Raw genomic sequence first — 26,527 nt, forward strand, 5'->3', positions numbered from 1 at the left:
ATAAATCAACATGATACATTACATCAATGAGAAAGGATAAAAACCATAATGATCATTTAATACATGCAGGGAAAGCATCTGACAAAGTACAACATCCATTCATGTTGAAAACCCTCAACAAAATAGGTTTAGAGGAAACGTATCTCAACATAATAAAAACTACATATGAAAAACTCAAGGATAACATGAACATTACACTCATTGGTGAAAAACTGAAAGCTTTCCTCCTAAAGTCAAGGAATAAGACAAGGATTTCCATTCTCACTGCTTGTATTCAACACTGTACTAGAAGTTCTAGCCACAGCAATCAGACAAGAAAAAGAAATAAGACATCCAAATTGGTAAGAAATAAAACTTTCACTATTTGCAGATGACATGATACTATATATAAAGCTTGAAAGACTCACCAAAACTACTAGAACTGATAAATGAATTCTATAAGGCCATAGGATACAAAAGCAATATACAGAAGTCCATTGCATTTGTATATATATTAATAACAAACTAGTAGAAAGAGAAATTAAAACAATCTCAGTTACATGTGCACCGAAAATAATAAAATACCTAGGAATAAACTTAACCAAAGAGGTGAAAGATCTGTACTCTGAAAACTGTAAAACGCTGATGAAATTAAAGAAACTAATAAAAGATATTCCATACTCATGGACTAGGAGAACAACTATTGTTAAAATGTGCTCACTACCAAAGCAATCTGCAGATTTAATGTAATCCCTGTCCAAATACCACTAGCATTTTTCACAGAATTCGAACAAATAATACTAAGATCTATATGGAACCACAAAAGATCCCAAATAGCCATATCAATTTTGAAAAAGAACATAGCTAGAGATATCACAATCCCAGATATCAAGATATACTACAAAGCTTTAGTGATCAAAACAGTATGGTACTGGCACAAAAACACACACAAAGATCAATGGAACAGAACAGAGAGTCCAGAAAGAAACCCACGACTATATGGTCAAATTAACTTCAACTAAGGAGACAAGGATATGCAATGGGAAAAGGATGGTCTCTTTCAACAACCAGTATTGGGAAAAACTGGCAAGCACATGCAAAAAAAGGAAACTGAGCCATTCTCTTATACCATACACAGAAATAAACTCAAAATGGATTAAGGACCTAAATATGAGACCTGAAACCATAAAAATCCTGGAAGAGAGCACAGGCAGTAATTTCTCTGACATCATCCATAGTAAAATTTTTCTAGATAGGCCCCTGAAGCAAGGAAAACAAAAGCAAAAGTAAACTATTGGCACTACATTGAAATAAAAAGCTTCTGAAAGCAAAGAAAGCAATCAGAGAAGCTGAAAGACAACCTAGTGACTAGGAGAAGACATCTGAACAATGATATATCTGATAAAGGTCTTAGTATACAAAATCTACCAAAAATTTCTCAAACTCAAGACCAAATAGTAGTAGTAATAATAGTAATAATTTTTAAACGGGTAAAAGAGGGGCACCTGGGTGGCTCAGTTGGTTAAGCACCTGACTCTTGGTTTCAGCTCAGGTCATAATCTGCTTTGGGATCAAGTGCTGAGTGTGGAGACTGCTTGGGATTGTCTCTCCCTCTCTCAGCCCCTCCCCCACCAGCGCAGCATGTATGTGTGCACACACACTCTCAAAATAAATAAGTAAACATTAAAAAATAAGTAAAAATAAAATACAGACGGCCAACAGAACATGAAATGATGCTTAACATCTCTCATCAAAAAAAATGCAAATCAAACAAAAGTAGGTATCACCTCACACCTGTCCGAATGGCTAAAATAAAAAACACAATAAACGACAGGCGTTTGCGAGGATATAAGAACTATGCACTACTGATGGCAATACAAACTGCTGTAGCCACTCTGGAAAACAGTACGATGATCCTCAAAAAATTAAAAATATAATCACCATTTGATCCAATAATTTACCCAAAGAATATTAAAAAGCTAATTTGAAAAAATATATGCACTCCTTGTTTACTGCAGCATTATTAACAATACCCAAGTTATGGAAACAGCCTAAGTTAAGTAGATAAAGAAAAAATGTAGTACACACACACACACTGTAATATTACTCAGCCATAAAAAAGGACATCTTGCCATTTGCAACATAACAGTAAGTGAAGTAAATCATTCAGAGAAAGGAAATACCATGATTTCACTCAAGTGCAATTTGAGAAAAACAAAGAAAAAAAGAGATAAACCAAAAAACAGACTCTTAACTATACAGAAGTGGTGGCTACCAGAGAGGTGGGTGGGGAGATGGGTGAAATGGGTGAAATGGGTGAATGGGATTAAGAGTACACTTATTGTGATGGGCACTTAGAAATGTATAGAATTGTTGAGTCAATATATTGTACACCTGAAATTAATATAACCTTGTATGTTAACTACACTGGAGTTTTTTTAAATAATCTACATTTTTGCATTATTTGCTTTTTGAAAAGTTTGATTTTTATCTTAACACTTTCTGTAATCTCAACTGAACTACCTTTGTATTTCTAGTATCCATAACAAACGGTTCTACTAATGAATTAAACATATGCTTTTAAAATTTCATATGAGCCATAAAATTGTCAGGAATTAATCTGTATTGTTTCCCTCTTGTTTGTATTACATAATTTTCACAGTGGGTTTGAATACTTTTATTTTTCTTTTTTTTTTTAAATGTTTATTTTTGAGAGACAGAGAGAGAGAGAAAGGGAACAAGCAGGAGAAGGGCAGAGACAGAGGGACACACAGAATCTGAAGCAGGCTCCAGGCTCTGAGCTGTTAGCAAAGAGCCTGATGCAGGGCTTGAACTCAGGAACTGTGAGATCATGACCTGAGACAAAGTCAGACACTTAACCGACTGAGCCACCTAGGCGCCCCTGAATACTTTTATTTTTCTTGTTTGCATGCTTTTCATTACTTGGAAATATTCAAAAAGCCTACCTATTTAATTTAATGTTCCTTTCTAAATACAGACGTAACTGCAAAAAACACAGAAGAGTGGGTCTACTAATAAGCAGTACCCTGGAAAGCCAATTCCTAGTGATTCCAATGGCTTAATTTAGGAAGAGCTGCCCTTATCCTTAACCCATCCCCTAGGTGTCAGGATTATAGCCACATATTACAGGCCAAAGTGTGGGTTAAATTTGCTCTTCATGGCAGGTTCATCCTCGCACACCTGATTTTGGGGATACCAATCAACTCTTAAGACAATCTTACAGGTTTTATTAATCAGGAGAGAGACAAAATATTAATGTTTGTGTTATTTTTAATCTCTTCTCATTTGAATGCATGTTTGCTTAAATCTCCATAAATAACAAGAAATATATCCTTAATTCTTGTGTGAAATTCTTAGAAAACATCTTTTCTAAAAGATGCATAGTTTAACATTAAAAACAGATATGTAGCTATTTTACCAATCAACATTCCCAAATTTCTTGCAATGATTTACTAGTCATTTTTCTGGATACTCCAGATTTGTCCATTATTGTTGTGTCTCAATCACTGCATGAGATAGATTGTAATTGTCAGTATCACAAGTAAATAAGCCTTTTCTAAAATGTAATGATTGCACAAAAGTACTTCCCAAAAGGTACCTCTCAAGAATCACTGCCCTGAGAGGATTAAATAAACAATTCACCACAGCAGAGGGAGATTAATCAGTTTAATCTCTGGTAAGAGAAAGCTACCAAATAAAACTTGAGTAGAACTTGATAAAAGACATTAACATACTTAAATCAGAATGGGGGGTGGGGGTAGGAGCACAGTGAGAAGTACTGATCTGAAATGGAATCAAGAAAAGAGAAATAAAAAAGCAAATCTAGGAAATGCCCATCCAAATGTTGAGAGTAACATATGTCAAAAATGTTCATGATTTGGGGCGTCTGGGTGGCTCAGTCGGTTGAGCGTCCGACTTCAGCTCAGGTCACGATCTCACGGACCGTGAGTTCGAGCCCCGCGTCAGGCTCTGGGCTGATGGCTCAGAGCCTGGAGCCTGCTTCCAGTTCTGTGTCTCCCTCTCTCTCTGCCCCTCCCCCGTTCATGCTCTGTCTCTCTCTGTCTCAAAAATAAATAAACGTTAAAAGAAAAAAAAAAAAATGTTCATGATCTGGCCCCAGTGCAATAGTCCTATTGTGAAGATAGATATACTAGGCCAGCTTAACCTGATGGTGCCATTAACAGTCCACCCACATAATTAAACTTTGCATTCTGATTCTAAGTACTCATAAAGCAATCTTATGTTTATTACACAGCTTCCTATGTGTTAAACCTATAGGGTGAGAACTCTTACTACTTACACTTCTCATAAATTACTGATGGTATTCTGGTTTTACACATCAGTCTTTCTGAGGATGGTTCAGCTTCGATCTTCATAAATCTACCTTTAAGACACTACCAAGTAAAGCTGCTGAGCTTTCTATGCTAAAAGCCAGAACAAGTATTACACCTTGTAGAATCTTATTTTAGTTTACAGTTATTTTGGGCTTTGTCTTTTTAATCTTTTGCATTAGTCTTTTACTTAATTCAACATACAGACTATGATTTATATAACTTTCCAGATTATAAACAATTTATCAAGGCATCTAACAAACAGCAAATAATATGCAAATACAATTATAATTTTAAAACTATATATATAATTTTAATAATGAATTTCCCACAAATATGATTTCTTTAAGGTATAACAGCTAAGAATGAGGCTATTATGAACACATTAGTGAATAACGTGAATCTAGAAGGCATGCTTAAATACTATAAAATACTATAAAATATCTCAAATAGAAAAATAAATACAATGTTATAAAAAATAAATTTTCACCTCTTGTCATTTATATTTAAAATGGGATGCAGGCAAAGATCAAAAATTGTTTTTTACCTAATGCCATGTAGGGTTTTTTTTTTCTTTTTTTCAAGGAAAGAAAAACATAATTTCCTGTTTCAAAAACTCCTCTGCCCATGTTTAGTTTTAACATACTGGGTCACCATGTCATTTATACTGACTAAATACATTAATATTCAATTTACATTGCAATGTAAAATAAAACAGGTCTATTTCTGTTAAAAGTACTTTTTACCAAATTCAGGGGAACATTTAGCATCTAATGCAGAGAACAGAATATACACCATTTAAAACTGGCTCCCTAATTTTCCATAAAAATAATTACTGGCATTTCTCAGTTCGCTGAATATTATTTATCTGTATTACCATTAACAACTTAATTTCTCTTAAATTCAAAGTGCTACTGATTACGGTAACAATTTCACTGAGGAGGTCAAATATATTAGTCTGAAAAATCTTACTAAAATGAGTATTTGAAGTATATTTATTAATCAAAGTCACATTTATTAATGGGACTCAGTTTAGATTATCTCATCAATTTATCCAAATATATTGCCACAGATATTATTTTCAAGACTGAAAATTACAAAAATTAAAAACAGGTTGCTCAATCTTCACTGATGTTTTGTATCAGAAGGGTATTACACCAACTATTTCTGAGGTATACTTTTATAAGTTAAAATAAATATGCATTTTAGACAAAAATGTTAAAATCTGATAATTTGACAGACAATAATAAACAAAAATCAAGTGAAATAGAACTACATCTTCATTTAGGGTAAGATATAACAAAACCTATGGCTCAAGTGTTTATATCAAGTTTAGCTAACAAGATAGTCAATATATGGCATACCATGAAACAAATGCTAAAGTGTTATTGCAATCTTGGGCTATATTTATATAAGCACATGTACAGGTCAAGAAGCTAATATTGCCCCAGTAACCTATAAAACTTAAGTAACAAACCTAGAATTCTGAAGATTCATATTTTAAGAAGGCTATGGATAAACTGGCATTGTTATCTAAGAAAGGCAACCAAAATACTAAAGAGTCTGAAAAATTAAATATTGATAAAACCATAGATATTTAGCCTGAAAGAAGAGATAAGGAAAAATTATCTTCAAATATCTGAAGTGTTTTCACAAAGCAGTCTTGTTTTCTGGTGTTCTAAGCAAATAAGAAGATTCAAAGGCACCTAAGCTCAAATGGAAAACTAAATTTAAAAAAATGATATAGCTAACAATGTTCATAAAGCAGTAAATTTCTCATCACCAAAAGATGGATAATGGAGCAATGATGATATAAAGGATTCTAGGATGTATATATTTCTTCTAGTAATTTGGCATGGAGCCCTAATTCTAAAGCTTTAATTAATATATTAATTACCTGGGATCTTGTTAAGATGCAGATTCTGATTTAGTTTTTCTAGGGCGAGGCCTAAGATTCTACATGATGCCTATGCTGCTGGCCCAGGAAGCACACTAAATAGCACTTCAATGAACTTAAAGTATACTTTTTTCAAAAAATTTAGAGTTACGTGTAAACTTTAATAAGCAAATCTACCACATGAAGGGAAAAAAGGTTGACAACAAATTCAAATGTTAGAAGTACATTTTTAAGTTTAAAAAAAAAAATCCGTATTATTTCATATGACTAAAACCAAATTATATAGTAAAATAACTTACTGTGGCTGGTAAAGGAAGAGATCAATAATATTATCACGCCCTTTGGGGTGGTTGAAGAAAACAAAAAGAGACCAGTGGATGAGCCATGTTCGCTGCTGAAGAGACTGAAGTGGGGAACTCACAGACTATAGAGTTAAAAAATAAGTATATAGGAAATATTAATATGAGAAAGAGGCAAGAGAATAAAAGAATAAACACTGATCTCAGAATTTTAGTTAAAAATGAGAACCTTCTGAGGCATACCCTAGAGCCGTTACGATCAAAGTCCTAACCCCTGGACCCTCTACTATCTGCACAAATCTCGACATTAGAAATTATCTCCCTGTTCTGAGAGATAAATTCAATAATTCTGCTAAGCCAGAAGCTGTAAATTATACCCATTTCAGAAAACATTTTAAAAGCAGACTGAACTAAATACTCCATAATAAGTGCTTTTATTAGAAATAATTATAGATGAAAACTGTCTTATTGAGGACTTATTACTGAGATGGCACTAATAGCATTACGCCATTTTCACTGTACAAATAAAAAAGGCACAGTAGCTGTAAGAGAAATGAAAACAGTTCTTTTCTCTAAGAGCCAAAAGAAGTTTGATAGTTTCTCTCAAGGAGATTCAGTGAAACTAGTCAATCCACTAACCCACTGTGAGTTGTATGTCAAGTCAACAAAAGCTAATCTGAACAGTTTCCTTCCTCTCCCCACCTTTCTATTTTTTAAAGTACACAGTGTTTTCCTCATCAGAAAGTATGAAGGTCACACAGAAATTTCAGAGAATCACCATGGAAAAATGTAACTCACATTATTATCTATGGTCTCTTTTAACCGTGTAAGGTCTTCCATAGCTGCATCCCAATTCTGCATTAAGATCTCAGAGGCCAGTTTCCCCCAGAGTGAACTCAAAGCGTTTCTATCAGTTGCTGGAACCTGTTTAGGCAATCATAATTAATTATATTCTGAATACTCTGGAAAAAAAAGATGCTGTACATTTTATACTTTACATATCTATCTTGCCTACTAAAAGACCTGTAGCTTTCTACCCCAAACTGTAATTATCTAAGTTCTTATTGGTTCACATTGGCTAAACTGATTCAAACAGCTTCCATTTAACTTGATTTACAAAAAAACCTCAGCCATTTGATATTCAGTCTAAATCAGAAAGAGTGATTTAAAACTAGGACACAGCACCAGTGTTTTAGTTTAACCCATTTTTGGTAATTTATACACTAATCAAATTTTAGGCACCTAAAACTTTGGAAACCAGTTAGATTTAAAGGAAATCTGTTGTTAAAATCACTGGAATGAATGTGTGGCAAATCCAGACCTGTGAATTTTATTCACAATTTAGAAAAATTATTTTTAGAAAAAAATATCCAAATTATGACACAAATGAAAAGGGTCAGAAAGAGACAGAGGGAAAAGCAGGTCTACTGGATAATAATAATAATAATAATAATCAAAGGTATACATACTGAGCAATAAATGTTAATTTTCATATATAATCCTAATAAAAACACTATAAAGGTAAATATTTTCCATTTTAATTAAAGAGGGGAACCTGACACATGGGAGACCCTAATTCCCCCAAAATTAAACTTTTTTTTTAAGTTTATTTGAGAGAGAGAGTGTGCACGCAAGCAGGGAGGAGCAGAGAGGGAGAGACAGAATCCCAAGCAGGCTCTATGCTGGTCAGTGCGGAGGCAGGCGCGGGCTCTATCTCACAAACTGCAAGATCATGACTTGAGCCGAAACCAAGAGCCTGAAGCTTAACCGACTAAACCACCCAGGCATCCCCAAAGTTATACTTCTAATCATGAAAGATATAAATTTATACCACAATCTAAACCTACAAAAGGGTAGAGTACCCTACCTCTTCTTGTCACCGATGGAAAAGAGTCACAAGGCCAAAACACCTATTAAGGACTTTGACAGCAGTAATTAACTCAAATATACTGAATAACATTTAGCAAACTCTAATAACAGACACTAAATTCATAAATTAAATTTTGAAACATATCCATGAAACCACTGATTCTTCTTATTATCATTAGAATATAGGTCCACAAAAAAACATACCACTTGTACTTGAATATTCATGGCAATTTTATTTTTAAGATAACAACTGGAAGTAATCCAAATGATCAACAAATAAATTCTAGTATAGTCATAGAATGGAACACTATGCACCAATAAAAAGAATCAAACTCTTTTTTATTATTTATTTACTTATTTTTAGACAGAGAGACAAAGAGACACACAGAGAGAGAGAGCACGTGCGTGTGAGTTGGGGAGAGAAGCAGATGGAAAAAAATCTTAGGTGGGCACCACACCCAGCACAGAACCCAATGTGTGGCTAGATCCTGGGACAATAACTTGAGCTGAAATCAAGAGTCAGATGCTCAACTGACTGAGCCTCCCAGGCGCATCAAGAATCAACTCTGAAGCACACAAGTAACAGAAATGAAACTTAAAAACTTGCTGGTCAAAGTGAGCCAGGCACAAGCTTACATATTTCATCCCACTTACATACAATTCTAGAACAAACAAAACTAATCTACAGGGATGGACAACAGATCAGTGGATAAAATCAGGGTGAGTTGTGACTACAAGGGGGCATAATGGGTCTTTCTGCATTAATAGAAATATTCTTTATCTTGATATGGTGATAGTTGTACAAGTATATGCATTTGTCAAAACTCAGTGAAATTTAAAAATTGATTTACAGAAATCCATAAAATCACTGTTCAAATTATAAAGGATAAAATGTTTGATCCTTACTTTAAAATCTGAGGAATATTTTATCAAATTTAAGACGCCATCAATCTTAAGATACACTATTATTTATGTTTCCAAAACACAACCAATTTAAGACACAACCCAGTTTGGTATTAAAATGTGATAATCTATGTATCTGAAAATCAATATGAAACAGATAACTTTTTAAAAAATGTTTATTTTTGAGAGACAGAGAGCATGCAAGGGAGCAGGGGAGGGGCAGAAAGAGAGGGAGACTGAGAATCCTAAGCAGATTCCATGCTGTCAGTGCAGAGCCTGACACTGGGCTGAAACTCATGAACTAAAAACTGAGATCATGACCTGAGCCGAAATCAAGAGTCAGACACTTAACCAACTGAGCCGCCCAGGTGCCCCAAACATCTTTTACACCAACATTATCAAACAGAGCACATCAGACCCAAAACATCACCTAAGATCCTAAAGCTTCCAAAAGTCATCACTACTTAAGCTTTCTTAAGTCAAGGGAAAGTACCTTTAAACCAAATGGCATGTACTTACAGGAGATAAATTTAAAATTCTGAGTGAAAACAACAAAAACCCATGCTAGTAAAATATGATCACAAATAGTTCTAGCATCTTAAAATCACTTTTATTTCAAATAGCTGCTGGATGAAGGGAGGGTTATATTTTAGAGTCAGAGGCCACAGAGAAGGCAGATTTTCACAAAATAATTAAAATACAGTGTTAATACCTTTTATTAATTTTTTAAAATAACTTTTAAAACAAAAACGTTCAAAAATTCCTACTAAATCTGCTCTACCATTTCATTCCAAATTAATGCATTTCTCAGAGTACAACCATATAGGGTGCATGTAAACACTGCTTGATGTATTCTAAAAACCACCAAACTTTTTAAAAATAAAGGTAGATTCCGAGGTCACACTGCTTTAATTTACACAACACTGACCTACAATAGGTCACCTGGAGAGTCAAATTCTAATCTCAGATCATAGTTACAATGGTTCTTTCATATCTTATGTTTCCCTAACTATAGATTTAAAAGAATACCCAACCACCAGACTAGAATTTAGAAATGAAAAAAAAAAAAAGGCTATTACAAAAAAATAAAAGTAAATAACTAACATGTAAAACACTGACATTATTCATCCCAAATCAAAACCAGGATTTTTAATCTTTGCTATTAACAAGATTTCACATATACATACATTTTATAGTAATGCCTATCCAAACAAAAGAAAAGGAGAAGTAAAATTATTCATTTTTTAAAACTTAGCTTTGTTAGCCTCCATCAATATGCCAACAGAAAGTAACCAACTCCCAGCTACTCAAATGTCTTGTCACACAGATAGGACATGAATTTAAAAATAAATTTCACCTAATTTCTAAGCACTATCTAATCACTCTAGTTTAACTGCTCTTAACGTAAAACATTGATTTTGTGCTCAAATCATGGTAATCAATCACCTAACAAATGTCATTTGAGTTCCAACACAAGACCTGTTAGGTAATGCTAAGGTTTAAAATTGAGGATTTTTTTAAGTTAGGAAACTAACTTAGATCTTCACATTTAAAAAAAAAAAATAAGAAGTATAAAAACTTCACGAGCATTTGTAGAAATTGTCAGACTAATTACAAAATATTACTACATATAATATACTATTAAGACTAGAATGTTATATTTGTTAGGATAAAAGCTTTTTTGTAACAGCATAGAAAGTTTCTTAATCCCCCAAAGATTCATGCGTACTACTCTGGCTCAAGTCCATGTCATTACAGTTGGCTCTTCATACCGACCTGCTTTCAAGGATGGATATGCTAGAAGAGTTTCAATATCTGGATTTCCAGCAGTTACCTTAAGTTTCCATGTCTTAGCAAAATGGCACATTCACTCACTGACCAGCAACAATAAATTTACTGTGCTAGAACTCTAACATGACACTAAATCTTCATTCTCAAAATTCACTCCCAGCATTAACAAATGATATGAATAACCAACTCTTTTCATGTACCTGTAATCATATCAGGCTTCTGATTTTACAATCCTGGTCTAAGCTGTTTACATTTCCAAAGTAATCAACTTTTGCTCTCCTAAATCCTTCATAATATTCAAAGTAAAACTGATGGAATTTTCTGATAAGCCACTACAAGTTTAGCATCACTGATTACCTTCAATGCACTTGCAAGCTAACCACAGCTAATCTGCAAATTAAGAATATTCACAAACGGGAGCAAGAGAAAAATAATTTTTTTTCAAATCAAACTTGGAAATAAACTGAAAATCTTTATTTCTTTGAAGGATAGACGGTAGTTTTAAAAAATGAAGTTCTCTAAGTACTTTTTTTAAGTGTAGGAATTATTTGAATTAATAACATATCAATCTCTTCCCTTTCCCTGCTCCCCCCCAAAAGAAAATTTAATTTCCTGGAAAACAACCAAAGATAGCAGCCCTACATCTTTTGACATATGCGGCTAAAAAAAAAAAAAAGAAAGGCACCAGAAAACAGAGACAGAAGAAACAGACTCTTCCAAGGTTAGAAAACAGTCAAGTCCCTGTCTTAAGAGATCATTTCCCAACATCTAGGATTAACTAGAGAAATCAGAGACTTAGGTACTTGCTTATTAACCCAAGGTAACAAATTGTAATTCTTCAAATGAGAAGTTAGTTAAAACAAGGGTATTTTGATAACTCCACAAGGCATTTATTAATACAATTACCTACACAGAAGGCAAAATGAGAAAGAGATCTTTTCATTTCAAATGCTGATTTTTTTCTGTGGCTTCATGGAACTCTCCTTCCTCCCAAACAAAAGCCCTAAAATCTAGGGGCACCTGGGTGGCTCAGTTGGTTAAGAGTCCAACTCTTGATTTCAGCTCAGGTAATGGTCTCATGGTTCCTCAAGTCGCACATGAGGCTATGGGTTCTGTGCTGAGAGCATGGAGCATGCGTGGGAACATGCGTGGGATTCTCTCTCTCTGCCCCTCCCTGATCCCTGTCTCTCTCAAAATAAACATTGAAAATTTTTTAAAAAGGCAGTAATCTAGGAACATGTCAAATAGCCAAATGAAAATAACAAACAGGATTCTTTATGGTTAGAAATTTGCTCTAATAATACCATTTAAACTCACCTACCTCCTACATTAAACACACTCTCTCTCTCTCTCTCTCTCTCTCTCTCTCTCTCTCACACACACACACACACACACACACACACACACACAGAGTTTCATATTCTAAACTCAGCTGAGTACAGAAGTAAATGGAAAAAAGTTACTATTAAGGTGTAATTTTTTTTCAAATATCATAAGAATTCCACAGTGTTTAAAACAAACTCAAGGGAGATATACGGCATAAAATAATGAATTAAAGTTAGGAATATGGATTTATTCAATAAATATTTATTAAGTACCCACAATGTGCTGCTCACTGTGCTGCACAGTAACATAACAAATTGATAGAATTTTGCTAATGTTAAAATCATACAATTATACATAAAATAACAAATTAGTGGCTCCTACTTTTGGATTTCAAGGACAAGTTAAATCTTTCTTCAAATTTTGAGGTCCTGATATAAGCTTTCCTATTTCTATTTGTTCTTTGTTAGGAAAAGTTTTATTTTTTCCTTTCCCTAAGAATTCTTGAAAAGTTAATGTACAGACTCAAATCTATAGACATGTTTTGACAAAGCAAGTAAAACCTACAAAATCTGAAAGAAAAAAAAATTACTTACCAACACTCTAAAGAAGTAAAGATATTCTGCTGCTCCAGAGTAATTCCCACATTCATACTGGAATTTTGCATACCTGTAGAGTGTATCTAAATATTCCTGCCTAAACTAAAAAAAGAAAAGAAAAAGCATCAGTTCTATTTCTAACTTTGAGTTTTAAAATTCAAACCATTCACTCCTTTAAACGTCCCTAGAAGTCAATTCTGTGTATGCCAAGTGTCACAAAAAACAAAAACAAAATCCATGATCAGAAATACATATGACTCTTAAAACATATGTTAGGAATTGGTGGATTTAGCATTCACAATTCTGGTCTCAAAGAGTTACAAATTCTATAATACCTAATTTGTTGCAATCCAAATCTGAATTGCAGTGGGAAGGTCTCCCAGCTGGTTAATGAGCTTAGATAACTACCAAATATATGCATCCCTATACAGTCTTGTGATTCTGTACAAATATGTACAGTAAACTTCAATTCTCTGTGAAAACTGGCCTCCAAATGACACGAAATATTAACATTAGCAATGCAAGCAAAGTGAAAGTGAAGAAATCTAAGAGAAGGACTCCGAACTAGAACATTATCAAATACACCAAACATTCTATATGGAAACCAGAAAGAATAATTTGCACAGTGGTCAGCATGCCTCCTGCCAAAGTAATTGTTAAATGAGAGATAAAACTTGAATGCAAGTTAAAGAATTAATTATATGTAAATCCTTATGCTTTGAGTTAACACAAGGGAAGGGAGACTGGGAGATGACTAGAAAAGCCTACAATAAAATTCCCTTATTGGGTATTTATGAAAACCTCGATAATGTCAAGAGCTACTATATTCCACAAGGCAGCCAAAGTATTACTTAATTCTACTGCTCAAAGCATTTCTAATTCAAATTTAGTTCTATCTTTATTTGTTAATCCATCAAAAATAAATGGTACCTATTACTTGAGTATTCTAGGAAAAATAAAAAGTTTTGAGAATTTCTATGATTTAAGGTAAGTTTAAGTGGGGCGCCTGGGTAGCTCAGTCAGTTAAGCATCTGACCCTTAATTCCTGATATCAGCTCAGGTCATGATCTCAGGGTCATGAGTTCCAGCCCCATGTTGGGCTCCATGATGACCTGAGTGTGGTATCTGCTTAGGATTCTCTCTCCTTACCTCTCTGCCCCACCTCACTCACAAGCACACTTGCGCTCACACTCTCGCTCAAAATAATATTTATAAAAAAATAAAGGTAAGTATAAGCATCTCATTTTCTTATCAGCACCAATTTAAAAACTGATGTTTTGAAAACATATCATATATTTAATAAGTCAATCTGGAAATTGTATTCTTGTTAAGCCACAAACCTGTCTTTACAGCACTATTCTTTAATTAACCTTATTGAAACAGGACAACTAAAGAAATTTTTTTTTAAGTGTTATTTATTTATTTATTTTGAGAGAGATAGAGAGAGAGAGAGAAAGAATCCCAAGTAGGCTCCCCCTTGTCAGCAGGGAGTCCAACACAGGGCTCAAACCCCCGAACCACTGAGATCATGACCTGAGCTGAAACCAAGAGTTGGACACTTAACCGACTAAACCACCCAGGTGCCCTAAAGAAATTTTTTTTTTAAAGATAAGAAAGAGCCCCTTTATTGACCAATATATCACTTAAATATGTTTTGTTAGATTTGTGGAATCATTGCCAACATGAATACAACTGCCATCAAATGCATTAACAATGATTTAAAGTAGAATGAATTATAAATGGGAAAATTAGGAAATTTTTAAAATACCACTTACACCATGCTTGTCCGCTAGGTAGTCAAACAGCATCCGACCATCTCTAAATTAGAAACAAAAATTACTGATTTGATAGGCCACAGAAAACAAAATGAGCATATCCAAACATTCCTATTACCCACATAAAGCCATCTAAATATCTTAATACTTAAACACTAGAAACAAAGTAAGTCTTCCAGAATCAAATAAACAGAACATTACAAGATTAATCAATTATGCTTAACTTATATCTATGCTACACACCCTGTATAATTATTATCCAACTCAGTGTCAATCCAATTTAACTTTTCTTAAATTAGCTTTGCATAACTAAGATGTTGCCAGGCGGGTAAAAGACAAAATGATGACAAAGACACCAAGGAACAAGTGATAGATGGCACAGTGACCCACTTTCTGGGCATTTTCAAAAAAGGAAACATTTTCTTATGCTTACCACGAGAGGGAATGCTGTGGAATGCTTTTCTGGAACATAATTTTACTTGAGATTTAATGGGGAAGGAATATATCATCACCAAAATCAACATGGGTATATTATAATACTGAATATGAAACATGTATAACTTTTTAACATAAGATTTCAAAAAAAGCTTAACATTTCTTGTGGATCATAGTGAATTACTTGTGTTATACTCCTTGTACCTTTTAGTATGTAATCACTGTCCTTTGGTTGATTGGGTATTTCTGGGAAAGTATGAGAAATACAGTATGTTGAACAAAATTTAAAAACAAATTGGCAGGAAGAGGTTATTACTTTGAAAATAAGTAGTTTAATTACAAGTTTTTAAAACAATTCCATTCTTTCATTTATCTCAATGCCATGCCTATTAAACTGCAAGGAGTGCTCTCTAATATTTGGTGAATAAATCTATATTCATCTTATTCAACCCTAATCTCATTACTTCCTCATATTTAAGTGACTAGAATAAATTCGAATTTAAATTCTAAATTTTTGATTGTCCCCTAACAGCTAGATTATTTCAGCTGTTCCTTTGTGGGCATTTACATGTGACCTGAAGGCCTAAATCATTATAAGTGTATACATGTAGCGTGTGTGTGTATGTGTGTGTATATATATATATATATATATATATATATACACACATATATATATACATATACACACACACACAGATGGCTTTATCTTACTAAGCAATCATATGTATTTTACGTATAGCTATCTGTGTTTGTGTGTGTGTATATAATCTGTGTATATATATGTAGTATAACACAGTGTATGTTAGTAATATAGCAGGCTACACTGTAATATGGTATATGGGCTCCTGGGTGATGTGCCAATTCTTGATTTCGGCTCAGGTCATGATCTCACCATGCGTGAGTTTGAGCTTCCGTGTCAGGCCCTGCGCTGACAGCTCAGAGCCCACTTGGGATTCTCTCTCCCTCACTCTCTGCCCCTCCCCAGCTTGAATGCACACACGTAGACGTGTGCTCTCTCTCTCAAAATAAATAAACTTGTAAGATGGGGTGCCTGGGTGGCTCAGTCAGTCGGGCGTCTGACTTCGGCTCAGGTCATGATTTCAAGGTTCATGAGTTCCAGCCCCACATTGGGCTCTGTGCTGACAGCTCTGAGCCCAGAGCCTGCTTCGGATTCTGGATCTCCCTCTCTCTCTCTCTGCCCCTCCTACGCTCACACTCTGTCTCTCTCTCTCAAAAATAAATAAATATTAAAAAAAAATTTTAATAAAAATAAAATTGAAAAATAAACTTAAAAGATGGTATAATAATCGTGTAGTATTTGCTGTCTTGTTAAAAATTATCTAGTAACACTTCCCCAGATCACAAATGACAACTTAGAATTAATCTCTCTTAATAGTTGGTTTGGCCATATATTGTAAAAGCTGAAGATACAACATGGCAAGATCTTCAGCAATTCTTCTAGTAAATATGTTGGTAGCTAAGATTTACCACAATGGCAATATTCAATTTTAGTAGGAGATTTTATTTTAAAAAGTTTCTAATAACTCAAAGGGCTTCAATTAATGATATATATTAAGACAGAGTAAGTCAATATGCATTCTTTGGAAACCAAGCACTATGTTTATTTCTAATTAAGGAGAAGTTAAGAATAAAATAACTTTATTAGCTCCACACCACCCTCCCTCCGTGGGCTGGGCAATGAGGTTGGAAGGATATGAGAGAATGTAGCCAAATGATAAAGTGAGCTCAGGTTTCCCTCTAGGTATTGCCCAGGCACAGGTATGTCAACCTGAGTACCACTGACATTTTTGGGGTGGATAATTCTTTATTGGAGGGTAGGGTACTGTCTAATGCATTGTAGGATATTTAGCAGCATTCCTGGCCTCTCCTTGCTAGGTGCCAGTAGCACCCCTCCAATTGTGACAATGAAAAAATGTCACCAGACATTGCCAAATGTCCCCTAGGAAGAGGGGAGGAAGGCAGAACTGCTGTAGCATGATCAGATTTGGGGAACTGGTAAAGAAGTTAAAAAAAAATTAGTATTAATATTTATTAAGGAATTCCTGGTCCATACACAATAAGGATAAATGAAAATAAACAGATAAAGTTATCAATTAAACCCTGAACTTTTATGATGGGATATTAAATAAAATTTGAATTAACATTTGTATTAATCCAGAAAAGAATTTTTAGAATTCAAATTAAGGGAGGTTACCTGGTTGACTGCATCTGCCTTGTAGTTTCTGGATCTTCAAACATCTTCACAATTGGTTCCGTTTCTGCCTGAAGCTGTTTAAGTTGTGCAACAACTGTGGTTCTTTTTTCTCTCAAAGCTAATTAAAAATGCAAAGGAGTACTATAATGTTGAACTATACTGCTCACCATGAGAATATCTCTGGAAAAATTTCAATTTATTTCAGTTGTACATAGATTTATTTGCCCCTAGTATATTCACATGCCAGGAACCACCAACCCGGTAAGTCTCGCAAATCCATTTTTTTTCTTTCTAGCAATGCAGAAGCACATAAAGAAGTCCCCTTCTTATTCTTAAGGAAAACTGAGGAATATACAAATACAGCTGGGGGAGGGGGGTGGCTGCTGAGAAATTATCTAAATCCACATTTCAAATACTTTACTCCTAGTGTTTCATTTGTTCTCAATGAATTTTCTCAGATGAATATTATCCCGGAGTTCCTGAACAGAGACTCAGAGTGGTTTACACATTACTATAGATTTTCAATTAGATTGAATGGAATTTAAATCCAACCAATAATCTCTCTTTTCACTATAAACCTACTTTTGTAATCTATCAAACCCAATTCTAGTTTCTTTTTACTGCATTATGAAGAGCCACAGAAAACTTGAACATAACCTACCCTGCAGGCATGCTTTAAACTTTTACTCTGAAATAGTTAACTTTTGGGGGCGCCTGGGTGGCTTCGGCTCAGCTCAGATTATGATCTTGCAGTTTGTGGGTTAGAGCCCCGCTTCGAGCTCTGTGCTGGAAGCTCGGAGCCTGGAGCCTGCTTCCGCGATTGTGTCTGCCTCTCTCTCTGCCCCTCCCCCGCGCGCGCACTTTCTCTCTCTCAAAAATAAACATTAAAAAAATTTTTTTAAAAAGTTAACCTTTTCATCACAAACTAAAATTTAAAGAGCTACTGTCACTTACTGTAATATAAGCAAAAAAGGTGATTATGTTTAGTATAATAATTTCTGTGTTACACATTAAAAAGTATTACTAGAACAATGTTTCTCAAACATAGAAGGGGATATGTGCTTAAATTATGGAAAATGTCAATTTAAACTAAATAAATTGTATTTATGTACTGAAAGCATTCTTAGAATCTTTTAAAATAACATGCTCACAAAAGAAATAATACAGCATTTTTCAAACTTACGGGGAAACTTTTTTTTTTTTTAAAGGAACATCTATTACCATAGGAAACGTGGAAAACACCATACCACAGCAGTTCTCCAATTTGAGTGCTGGGTCTCAGCCAACACTTTGTGATTAAGTAGACCTGGGGTATGACCTCAAAATTTGCATTTCTAACAAGCTCTCCCAGGTGAACTGACGATGCTGGGACTGGGGACATTATTTATGAGAACCGTGACTATACCCAGATGCCTCAAGATGGGAAAAAAAAAAAAAATCTCTAAGGCACACAGATGCTAACTGAAAAAGTTACTAGCAAACCAAAAACAGCCACATTCTCAGATAATTCCAAGGAGACAATTCATTCATAAGCACAATTTTGATGATACATACTATAAACTGAAAATATTTAAAGACCATGTTTTAAAGTAGTCTCACACTTTTTGTGGTGAGAAAATAATATACTTTAGATGACATGTAACCTTCACATTACCTTTCATCCAAAGAACTTTTAAACCATAATAACCTCAAATAGCATTAAAGGCTCTTGGCTAAAAGCTCTTTTATACATCACAAAACTTTAACACACATATCCTCAGTTCACAAGACAAGCTGTAGTTCCAAATGACAAAACTTACCATGCGGAATGTCATCAGAATAAAGATTTTTGTATACATCCATAGCAAAGTCTACCATGTTGGTATCACTAAGAAGATCCAATTTCCCTTGTAATAATTCTTTTTCATTATAGATCTGCAAGAGAAAATTACTTTCTAATGACTATGTTTAAGTTCCCACAAATAAACTAATAAATATCCACACCAACTCTACTGATAAGCATATATAGTGGTTTCCTTGCCACACCAGCAATCAACTCAAATTTTTTACCTTCTTAGTTATCTCTCACATCCACATGATGCCTACCCATCTCTCCTTGAGGTGGGTTCTCCTCTACCCCCACATATTTTTTTTGCTAAATCATTTGAATCCTTCATAATCCTTACCCATCCACACCACTAAAACAGAACTAGCACCCATTCTCTAGGTCAGCCATGTCGTATCAGGTTTTTGCTTTGCAAGGAATTCAAGAAACAATTTAACCCATACTACAGGAATCAAAGAGACACACAAGCGAACTCACATAAATGTGAAGTTTAGTGCAATGAGCAACATGTAAGGATCCTATACAGTATTTAAGGAGACAGTAATCAAAATTAAAAAAAATTTTTTTAAGTGAACAGTTACCAAGATAAGGCTTCAGCAAAAGATCTGCATACTAAATTTAATTTTGTCAAGAAAAGAAAAAACACAAGAAGATTCCACATTTCACTGCCTGTGAAAAGATGAAGGTGATCAAATGGTACAGCTATGAGATCAAAACTGAAACTTCCAAACTATATATAAGGAACTCCTACAGAATATAAGAAAAATAATTGAAAATGGCTAAAAATTTTAATACCCACTTTACAGGAGTATAATCAAATGGCCAACACCGAAAAAGGTTCTCAACTTCATTAATCACACAGAAAATGCAAGTTAAAGCCACATTTGAAAAAAAAAAAACACGCACACACACACAAAAAACTGGCAATACTAGTGTTGGTGTAGAAGTAGAGTAACTGAACACTTAACTCTTCTGGCAGAAGTACAACCACTTTGGAAAACTGTTTTTATCTCCTAAAATCAAACATACATTTTCACCCAGTAATTCTGATCCTTGATACCCAAGAGAAATGGGGGAATATATTCAAAGGGCATTTCCAAGAATGTTCATGGCAGTACTAGTTGTAATAGCCAAGTTTATCAATTATTGGAATGGATAAACTGTAGTCTACTCATCTAACATATTAACACTCAGCACTGGGAACGAAAGAACTACAGTTACCCTAACATCCTGGATGACTCTCACAGTGGTGAAGGAAATAAATCATACAAAGCACTACAATGCTTAATTTCAAAACCAGGCAAAACTATTCTAGGACTAGCGCTTACCTTTGGGGGGTGTAATGACTAGGAAAGGTCAGAAGGAAGGTTTTTAGGATGTTTGTAATGTTTTATTTATTGATTTGGATGGTGGTCACACAAGTGGGTTCACTCTGAAAAAAGGCATTATTATTTGGCACTTTTCTGTATGAATGTTATACCTGATAAAAAGCTTACTTAAAACAGGAGAACCTAATCTTGAGTGAAAACATCTTTCTCTAGCGTGTCAACCTCTTCTTGCCACCCCATTGATAGCTTTTAATTTGCATCGTCTCTACTGTAGATTCAAAGCATCGCTCCTCTGCCATTAAGACCTTACTAGCCTCTTAAATCTGCATCTGCTTATATCACCTTCTCTAAATTCTGCCTTATACCCACCCACACTTACTCTGTAAAGGGTAGATAGGAAATATTTTAGACTTTTAAACCAAGAAGCAAAAATCTAGGATAGGCTATATCAGTACTGTAAGAGTTTCCACAATTTCTTTTCTAAGTAAAAAATAATGGAGTAAACTTTTTTGTAAAAGAGATATACTAATGAGAAGAATGTCATTCTTTCTGGGTGGGAACTGTTTCACTCAATTGGGGTATAAAGTCAGTGTTCTATAACTGAAAATGTTTGCAAACGTCCATCTGTTACAATTATTTTTAACTTACAGACCATACAAAACAGGCAAAGGGCTGTATTTGCTTCACGGGCTATAGTTTGCCAATCTGTGGTCTATCAATCTCTGGGAAACAGCTCCAACTTTTTAATAGATTGAAAATATTCTTCTGACATCTCTTCCTGCTGTCATCCTCCACAAAATCCAACATCCACAATGAAGATCTTTAAAAACTCAAGGTTTGGAGCACCTGGGTGGCTCAGTCGGTTAAGCGTACAGCTTCATCTCAGGTCATGATTTCACAGATCCTGAATTCCAGCCCACATCAGGCTTTCTGCTGTCAGCACAGAACCTGTTTCGGATCTTCTGTCCCTTGCCTCTCCGTCCCTTCCCTCCTTGCGCTCTCTCAAAAATAAACATTAAAAAAAAAAAAAACCCTCAAGCCTTAAAATTTCTTTATCTCACAACTTTCACTTAGTACCTCATCTCTAAAACTTCCAACTTAAATTCATCATCTTGGTCACCAATATCATTAAAATGCTTCATCATCCCATTGTACCCTCTGCTCTTTCTCATTTTTATATCACCCTTTTTCGCTGTCACCACATTAGTTTAGATATCATTTTTTAGCTATTTCAAAGATTTCCTCATTAGTAGTAGTATCACTGATTCCATCCATTTTCTCAAACCAAATACAATTCAGTGTCAATCCCTAGTTCTGGGGAAAAAAATCATCTGTTTTCTATGTTCTGGCTAAGGATGACTATAAAATGTTTCAAGAGCAGGCAACAATGCTATTCAATCACATTTGTGCTTTTTCTCTGCTGATCAGCAATCCATCTCTAAATGACATATATTTACATGTCTACCTCCAAACATGTTGATACTACTTCAATCATCTTCCAATGCTCCTTTCAATCTGAGAGTGACTGGCATGAGCTCTTATAAATGTATGATTTTCAATCTCAGTTGGGTCATCCACACTAACCAATTCTTGTATTTGGTCAGTTTTCTCAGTCCCCATTTCTTGTCCTTACCTCACTCCTCAAAACCCCAAGTGGTTGCCTCACTCCTCTCTCATACAGGATGGCCTACCCTCCGAATAGAAAATATTCACGAGTACTTACTTTGTCCCACAAGGCTAAGTACTTTATATGCATTATCTCATGTAATTTGTCTAACAATCCCGTAAGGGAACTTTGCTGTTCCCTAACATCACAACTTTGGAGTTGTGTTATGTATTTCGAAAAGGATCAGGTGAATGAGGAGTACACATATCTAATGAACCGTAACTACCAGGAAGATTTGAAAAGTTATCAGAACAATGTTATGTTTCTTTGAAGGGCTTTTTGGTCTTATTGCTTTTGGGACACACAAATCTACTCCCCAAATCTAGAATTCCCTAAGTAAACTTATGTTGTAATCTGCGTTCACATGCAGAATTCATTTACTTTTCTGGCCAATATTTGAATCCTTTCACCATAATAATATTACTTTATTATAATTAATAAAATGTATCAATTTCCCAACAAATTCAAGGTATAACTAAGACCAGTATATCAAAACTTTTAGGGTTGAGATGTTTTAAAATGAGGTACCAAAACCACAGACTAATCTCACGATATTCTGAGTAGCTAAATGAATGTTAACACTCAAATTACTCGAAGTCTGTATACACCGAAAAAAGCACTGTTAAGTAAAAACTGTCCAATTTTTGGCGGGGGCAGGAGGGCGTCCCCATCCGACAAAATACGCCACGCTTCTAGAAGTGGCAGGAAAGACCAAGAAAACTCTAAGGGAAAAATGCACAACTTTATGGAAATTAAAGTCTAGCTACTTCACATAAGGGTAGGAAAATTATTCCAAAGTTCCAGCAAACAAAAACAAAGCCAAGCACATCCTTCCCACAGTTTCTGAAAGAAAAATAAAAAACTCTCACACACCAAATTGCTTTTGGAAGCAAGCATTACCCCAGCGAAGCTGGCGAATGATCAACTTCCGAGAGGAACCGACGCGGAAGTCCCTCCGGCACCGTCACGTCAAGAAGTGAAGCAAAGACCTCTTTCTCCCCCTAAGTTGCCTACTGTCACTTCACCTCTCTTCACAACCGAATTCTGCGGTGCTAATCAACTGAGAAGACGCTAAACTACCAGCAGATCCTTACTGCCCGATCCAGGACCAAACTGGCGGCCGCCTCACACGTGTCAGGCCTAGGGCTAGAGTCACCGCCTTTCGGCCTTCCCCAGTGTATCACGCGTTCCCACGCCTTCCTCGCGCTCAAAGCCCCCCTCACCTCTTTTACGGAGAGAAATTCGAGCAACGGAAAGACTAGATGCCGATCCAAAAAGTGCGCGATACGAGTAGTCAGGTCGTATTCCGCCATCTTGGCAAGGAAAAAGGGAGTCTGAGCTCACTAAAACTTTATTCATAGCGCCGACAAACGAACAGACAGGCCCCACATTGCGCATGAGCAGTAGTTCAACAAGCCAGGGAGAAAGGGGCGGGGTTCAGCCCGTAGCGCTCCGGGAACAGCGGCGCATGCGTGCCAAGGTAAGGTAGTTCCTTCCTCTAGGCAACTCTGGGACTGGGCGGAGCGGCGGGCTCCAGATCTTCCGTTTGAAAGTTTGTCAGTATCCTGCAGTGAATTTCGCTAATAAATATTGAAAATTGAGAATTGATTGCTGAGGGATTGTCGGTTACATTGGGATGCGGCAGAGGACAAGATAATGAGGCTCCTGTATTCCGAAAAGTTGCGTACAAGAAGGAATAGACCTGAGGTTTCGTTTGGCATATATTGATCATTTTGTAATCGTTTGTTAAATTATGGTGGGATGCGTTTCTAGACAGGAAACAAGTGAAATAATTTTAGTTTATAGTAAAAGCCATAATTTAGTGGGGGTGGTCGGGCTGGACCTGTTTAATTGGCGGGGGGGGGGGGGGGGGATGGGGTAAGAGAAAACTTAGGGTAACAATTTAACTGAGAGTTTGTACTGACAGAAGGAAGCCACGAAAATTGGAGCCAGGGTAAAACTATGCTGGTGGAAAGCTTAGCAAACACAAAGGCCATGAGACAGGAAAGGACTTGGTATGTTCCAATAGCTAAATATCCTGTGTGACTACACAGTAAGGTAAACGACTCTGAAAAGGGCTATGTCATGATTAAGATAAGGAATGTGGATTTTATTCTCAAGTTTCCTTTGCTAGTCCGTTTTCATCTTTCAGGCCTCTTCATTTTGGAGTCCTTGTGGGTCTTGGAGCTTTTCTCTATGTTAATGCCCTAGTTGATATCATTCAACCTAAGGGCTTTAAGTGCAATCTATACCTTGACAACTCCCAAAGTATAGCTCCAACACAGACTATTAGTTAGCCGCAGACTCACATACATTTAGCTGGCTACTCAACATCTCACTATTAACATGTCCAGAACAAAACTCCCCCATGTAGCTCATCAAAACCTGCTCTGTTTGCACTCTTCCCCATATCAATGAATGCCAGTTCCATCTGTTCAGTTACTCAGACCCCTCGGAATCACCTTTGACTTTGTTCTTTCTCTTACATTCTACATTGAATTTACTAACAAAACCTTTGGTTCAAATCTTTGAAGCATATCCAGATCCGATCAGCTCATACCACCTCCAAAGTCACATCCTTAGTCCAAACACCGTCAATGTCTTGCTTTGATTTTTGGGGTAGCTTCTTCACTAATTAGCTTGCTCACCCTCTTTTCTACCTATGATTTATTCTGATACAGCAGCCAGAGTGACTTTAAATATGCTTAAAACTATCCAAGCCTTATTATCTTACACTGACCTCGTCTTCTTCATCTCCTCCTCTTGTTCGTTCTAACCCTGGCCTGAAGCAACAGTTTTCTATCTCTGTAGATTTCTCTATTCAGGACTTTCATATGAATGTAATCATATACTAGGTAGCGTTTTGTCACTTTGCATAATATTTTCAGAGTTCATCCAAGCTGTAGCATTACTCGTACTTCATTTTTTTCTATGGCCAAATAATATTCTATTATGCTGCTGTACCACATATGATTTACCTATTTATCTATTGATGGACATTTAGGTTGTTTCTACCTTTTGGCTACTATGAATAATGCTGCTATTAACATTCATGTGCAAGTTTTTGTGTGGACATATGTTTTCAGTTTTTTTGTTATTTACCCAGAGGTGGAATTGCTGGGATATATGGTAACTATCTGTAGTCACTTGAGGAATTGCCAGACTGTACTATAATTTTGCAACATATTAACACTGGAGGAAACTGAGTAAAGGATACACTGGATCTCCCTGTATTATTTCTTACAGTGCCTCTGAATCTACTATCTCAGAGTAAGGTTTCAATTTAAAAAAAAAAATGATTCCTAGGGGCACCTGGGTGGCTCAGTTGGTTAAGCCTCCGACTTCAGCTCAGGTTATGATCTCGCAGTTCGTGGGTTTGAGCCCCACATCAGGCTCTGTGTTGACAGTTTAGAGCCTGGAGCCTGCTTCAGATTCTGTGTCTCCCTCTCTCTCTCTTTCTGTCTGCCCCTCCCCAATTCCTGCTCTTTCTCAAAATTAAATAAACATTAAAAAAATTAATAAAAACATGATTCCTAGACTCTGGGCGTAAGAAACTGGGTACTCACTGATGACTACTATATGGGGGGAGAATGGTAAAGGAATAGGTATGGGTGCTAAAATCAGGAATTCTGTTTCAGACAGAATAAGATCCCTATTAGATATCCAAGTGGTAATGTGTAGTATGCAAGTTGAGATACTATTCTGGATCAGTTGGTATAGTTGTTACTGCTTACCATGCACGTACAGTGGATATGTGCCAGGACTCCCAGTGGATGCCTGAAACCATGGATAGTACTGAACCCTATATATATTATGCTTTGTCCTGTACATATATATGATAAAACTTAATTTATAAATTGTGCGCAAAGTTTTCTGGAAGCCCAGATACTAAAGTTGTAATAGAATATAGACAGGAAAAGAGGAAGTTAAAGAAATAGCAACCAAAACTTCTAGCAGAAGTGGGCTGGGGGCAGAGAAAGGAAGAAATTAGGTAGCAGTATGGAAATTTTCCAATAAGGAACATAGGGCATTTTTGAGAAGCAGAGAGAAATAAGATGCAATTCAGTTTGATTATCATTTTGAATTTTTACCATATGGTAGGCACTCAGCTAGGTATTAATGGGAATATATTATCAGTAAAGGCTATATAGGAGCTTTCAACCTAATAGGTGGCAATTACTTATTCATTCATTCTGTATAAATTGAATACTTAACAATGTGCTAAGCACTGTTCTAGGTCTTGGGAATATAAAAACTGACTATCTTCTCTA

At 35.5% G+C, this 26,527-nt stretch overlaps 1 protein-coding gene across 2 annotated transcripts in view; it reads right to left on the reverse strand.

Moving 5' to 3' along the window:
- EIF3E (eukaryotic translation initiation factor 3 subunit E) overlaps positions 1–26,527 on the reverse strand; it is a 251,034-nt gene that overhangs the window by 30,890 nt on the left and 193,617 nt on the right. Inside the window, exons 1-7 of one of the 2 annotated variants that reach the window (XM_042924338.1) lie at positions 23,480–23,628; positions 19,237–19,351; positions 17,438–17,555; positions 14,788–14,830; positions 13,010–13,114; positions 7,326–7,451; positions 6,528–6,652 (exon numbers count right to left, since the gene is read on the reverse strand). In XM_042924338.1, coding sequence (XP_042780272.1) covers positions 6,528–6,652; positions 7,326–7,451; positions 13,010–13,114; positions 14,788–14,830; positions 17,438–17,555; positions 19,237–19,351; positions 23,480–23,569 — 722 coding nt within the window. In that variant the 5' untranslated portion in view covers positions 23,570–23,628. Of the gene's footprint in view, positions 1–6,527; positions 6,653–7,325; positions 7,452–13,009; positions 13,115–14,787; positions 14,831–17,437; positions 17,556–19,236; positions 19,352–23,479; positions 23,629–26,527 lie in introns of those variants that run through there. The other variant, XM_042924339.1, reaches the window with a different exon arrangement.

Source organism: Panthera leo, chromosome F2 (genome assembly GCF_018350215.1).
Source record: "Panthera leo isolate Ple1 chromosome F2, P.leo_Ple1_pat1.1, whole genome shotgun sequence".
Taxonomy (NCBI): domain Eukaryota; kingdom Metazoa; phylum Chordata; class Mammalia; order Carnivora; family Felidae; genus Panthera; species Panthera leo.